At 48.8% G+C, this 4,801-nt stretch overlaps 1 protein-coding gene across 6 annotated transcripts in view; it reads left to right on the forward strand.

The window, feature by feature from the left end:
* The window catches only part of SIRT5 (sirtuin 5), a 60,368-nt gene that overhangs the window by 41,718 nt on the left and 13,849 nt on the right, over positions 1-4,801 (forward strand). For all 6 annotated transcript variants that reach the window (XM_077770110.1, XM_077770111.1, XM_077770115.1 and 3 more), the window contains 2 exons: positions 3,010-3,097; positions 4,636-4,689. In XM_077770110.1, coding sequence (XP_077626236.1) covers positions 3,010-3,097; positions 4,636-4,689 — 142 coding nt within the window. The remainder of the gene's footprint in view (positions 1-3,009; positions 3,098-4,635; positions 4,690-4,801) is intronic.

The following is a 4,801-nucleotide window of genomic DNA, read 5'->3' on the forward strand; positions in this document are numbered from 1 at the left end:
GGGGGGGGAGAGGAATGTGTCTCATTTTCCTGGGCGTGCAGTGAAGTTGCCCGTTTTTGCTGGGATAACGGAGACCGAGCACGGTTCGCTTGGGTCCCGTCTCTCTTTTGTGTCCTCGCCGTAGTCCTTCCCCCGCTGGGTCTGGGCCGGTGTCCATGCGGCGCCTCACCCTGTCGGAATACAGGCGGCGTCACTGCCGTGGATAAGGGTGGAAAACGGGGTGCTGACACCTGTCTTACTTGTTTGAAGGATTAAACGAGATGATGTGTGCCCGTTAGTTGGGATTTGGGGGGTTGTGAGCGGTACGAACTCTCTTTTTTTTTTGTTTCTTTTTATTGTTGAGAGAGAGAGAGAGAGAGAGAGAGAGAGACGGTGGCGGCGGGGGGGAGAGGGGCAGAGAGAGAGGGAGACACAGAATCTGAAACAGGCTCCAGGCTCTGAGCTGTCAGCACAGAGCCTGACATGGGGCTCGAACTCACAAGCTTTGAGATCATGACCTGAGCCGAAGTCAGACGCTTACCCGACTGAGCCACCCAGGTGCCCGGTACGAACTCTCTTCTAATTTAGGCAAAGACAAAAGTCCCTCCTCTCGTCACACTAAAGCCGCCACCAGCTTACAACGTGTATCGTGTTTTCACTGTGAGCCTCCCAAAGGAAGTAGTCTGCCCCAGCTGCGACATTTTATTATCCCGAACATTGTTACTTTGCACTCACCGAGACAGCTTGCGGAAACTTAACGTAGACCCAGGTTTTTAGAAACCGGATCATATAAAAAACCAAATATGAGTGAAATAGAGTGGTTGAGCTATTTCTCACGATCCAGCTCTCTTGAATCACTTCCCAGTGACCCCGAGGCATCAGTGTTTTCCGGGCGTGTTTTCCACGCTCTCCCCAAAAGGCTGCTCCCCTCTCGTGTCCGGGCTCCCTTCCCAGCTGCCGCCGCGCATCCCGGAAGTCTGGTACTGGGCCTTCCTGGATCGACACCAACAGGGGTCGGTGGGAATGGTCCAGACAACAGCCAGAACTCGGTTTCCCTCCTCCAGCGGCCCTTCGGTGGTTTGTGGGCTGAAAAATCCAGGGGTTGCCCTGGCCCCAGCAGTGACAGCCACGTCCCCGCGCCTTTCAGCCGGCGGCGTCCTCCCGCGGCAGGTGGGCAAGCGCAGGCTCTGACGGCCACCTCACGTCCGTCCTCGGCCGGGTGACAGTGCTCAGACGCGTGCGATTCCGGGATTGCTCCCGTGGGGAGAATGGCCTTACGGGAACTGACAGAGCGGGGGCGCTGTCTGAGTGAACCCAGGGGCCCCGGGCCGCAGCTGGGGCCGTGTGCAGCCTCCTCTTCCCTCCCCTCCCCCAGCTCCGTCGCCTTGGAGTAAAGCCTCACCTCTCCCCGTGGATGCGATCTGCCTCGCGCACCGGGCCAGCGAAGGGAGCCGCTGGCCGCTCCGGGCTCCTTGCTTGGCTCCCATACCTCCCCTATTTTTTAAAAAATTTTATTTAATTAGTTTTTAAAAAATGTACATCCAAGTTAGCGTATAGTGCAACAGTGATTTCAGGAGTAGATTCCTTAAAGCCCCTCAGCCTTTTAGCCCCTCCCCCTCCCACAATCCCCCCCCAGCAACCCTCTGTTTGTTCTCCATATTTGAGTCTCTTATATTTCTTCCCCTCCTTGTTTTTTACTATTTTTGCTTCCCTTCCCTTATGTTTGTCTGTCTTGTATCGTAAAGTCCTCATGTGAGTGAAGTCATACGATATTTGTCCTTCTCTGACTAATTTCCCTTAGCGTAATACCCTCCAGTTCCATCCACGTAGTTGCAAATGGCAAGATTTCGTTCTTTTTGATCGCCGAGTAAGACTCCGTTGTATGTACACCACATCTTCTTTATCCGTTCATCCATCGATGGACATTTGGGCTCTTTCCATACTTTGGCTTTTGTTGATGGCGCTGCTATAAGCACGGGGTGCATGAGCCCCTTCCAAACAGCACACCTGGATCCCTTGGGTAAATACCTAGTCGTGCGATTGCTGGGTCATGGGATGGCTCTACTTTTAATTTTTTTGAGGAGCCTCCACACTGTTTTCCAGAGGGGCTGCACCCGTTTGCATGCCCACCCGCAGTGCCCAAGAGATTCTCTTTCTCCGCATCCTCGCCAGCATCTGTCGTTGCCTGAGTTGTTCATGTAGCCATTCTGACCGGTGTGAGGTGGTGTCTCACTGTGGTTTTGATTCGCATTTCCCTGACGATGAGTGCTGTTGAGCATCGCACATACCTCCCTTTGACGGAAGACCACTGTCAGAGGATTACAGTCCTGTGATTGGACCAGTCGGGAGCGTGAGTCCAGGCTTGTATTTTGGGATGGGACTGACAGCTCTGTCCGCTCAGGGGACAGAGGAGAGATGGCTCCCCGAGGAAGGGATACTGGACAGAATGGAGCAGTGGACGTCCACTCTGGCGTGTGCTGGGCTCAGCCAGCACTGGGCACGTGGTGAATACGTAGTGAGTCGTGGTCACCGTCACTGGGTTAGCTCAATAAATGGTTGCTGGTTTTAACAACTATTTGCTTCATTTATTAGTTGCTTATTTGTTTATTGAGCTGCTATTGTAGAAAGATTCAAAGTTTGTTGAGTCGACGTTAGGAGTTTGTCAATACATCCAAAGTATTGAGCCTTCCTCAGTCATATAGCTCGTAACCGTGCGCTTAGGTTTACATTGGCTTCATGTACCCTACTGATGGCTCCAAGGCCGCCTGAACATCAGGGTCATTCAAGAGCTCCTTAATCATGTCGTATGCCGTCTTATCTGTCCCTCTTGTTTCCAGATTACAAAATCCAGGAGGCAGATGCCCTTGGCTCGGTAGAAGCGCATGCCTGTGGGTTCCCCTCGACACCAAGGGCAGGCCCGTTTGTGCAAATGAATGAATAAAAACTATATTCTGTTGTACCCTTTTAGACGTGAAGATAGTCCCTCCTAATTCTATTGAATTCCGGTCTTGTTTACCTTGTGTTTTTCAGGTAGCTTATTTAAAACTCGATGTACCTCTTGCGGAGCTGTGGCTGAGAATTACAAGAGTCCCATTTGTCCAGCTCTCTCGGGAAAAGGGTAATGACATTGCCCTACAGAATGAGTGTACCTTGTTTTCTCTTTTAAGTTGAACATAAATGTAAGGAAATTGAACATTAGCCTAAGATTCCTGTGGACATTTACGAGACATGAGACTAGATTACAGTACAGCCATAGGATAACAAAACTATTTTGCTCAAAATTTGCAATGCTAAGTGAAAACCGCAGGACCTAATTCTTATCTAATATGATCTGAACTTTATATTTAAACACACACGCACGTGCACACCCATGCACACACACACGCACACCCCTTGTTGGTATACCCGTGTGTAGATAAAAGACCAGAAGAAAATACAACAAAATATTAACAGTGATTATCAAGCGTGGTGGGGTTATGGGTAATTTTTAGTAGTTCTTTATATCTTTCTGGAATTTTCTAACATTTCTGTGATGAGCATGTACTGTTATAACTAGGGAAAAAATAAGAGTAGACTTGAAATATTGAGAAAACTTTTACCTGGTCATTTAAAAAAATTAAAAAAAATTTTTTTAAATGTTTATTTACTTGATAGAGAGACAGAGACAGAGAGAGACAGAGACAGAGATAGACATGTGAGCAGGGGAAGGACAGAGTAAGACACAGAATCCAAAGTAGGCTCCAGGTGGCAAGCTGTCAGCACAGAGCCTGAACCAGGGCTTGAACCCACAGACCGTGAGATCATGACCTGAGCCGAAGTCAGACACCAAACCAACCGAGCCACCCAGGCGCCCCTAAAATTTTTTTAAAATTATTTTTATTTTAATTTTTTTTAGAGAGAGAAAGACAGCATGAGGGAATGGGCAGAGAGAGAGGGAGACACAGAATCTGAAGCAAGCTCCAGGCTATGAGCTGTCAGTGTAGAGCCTGATGCGGGGCTGGAACTCATGAACCGTGAGATCATGACCTGAGCTGAAGTCGGACACTTAACCGACTGAGCCACCTTGGTGCGCCTTACTTGGTCATTTTATTTTATTTTTTTTAAAATTTTGTATGTTTTATTTATTTCTGAGAGAGAGAGCAAGGCACAGCATGAGCAGGGGAGGGTCAGAGAGAGAGGGAGACACAGAATCTGAAACAGGCTCCAGGCTCTGGGCTGGCAGTGAGCACAGAGCCCGATGTGGGGGTTGAACCCACAAACCGTGAGATCGTGACCTGAGCCGAAGTCGGACACTTAACCGACTGAGCCACCCAGGTGCCCCTTCCTTGGTCATTTCAAATCAGGGTAAATTGCACAGGTAGTAAATTAATCTAGTATCATTGTAGAAGATTCAAATTATGTTGTATACAGTCCATATCATGAAACTCCTGATGGCTCCATCCCCTCCCCATACACAGGTTCCATCTTGTGAGGTAAAGTCACTGGCCCTTAACTGGGGTCTGTCCTTCGGAACCCCTCTAAGTTAGCCTGCAATAACTCTATGAGTTTTGAATCAGATACTGACGCGCGCATGTACAGACTCACTGGGTTACGTTATATCTCTGTTCTTCGATTATACCAGTGTCCTTGCTGCCTTTCTAACACCCTTTATTCCAGGGCTCCCGAACCTGAAGCTCAGGATGCCAGAATCCCAGTGGAGAAGCTTCCCCGGTGGGTAAAAATCCTTGATCCATGTTTGNGATTTTCTTTTTTCTTTTTTTTTAATTTTTATCTATTTTTGAGAGAGACAGAACATGAGTGGGGGGAGGGGCAGAGAGAGGGA

Source organism: Crocuta crocuta, unplaced genomic scaffold (assembly GCF_008692635.1).
Source record: "Crocuta crocuta isolate KB4526 unplaced genomic scaffold, BGI_CrCroc_1.0 scaffold24, whole genome shotgun sequence".
Classification (NCBI taxonomy): Eukaryota; Metazoa; Chordata; class Mammalia; order Carnivora; family Hyaenidae; genus Crocuta; species Crocuta crocuta.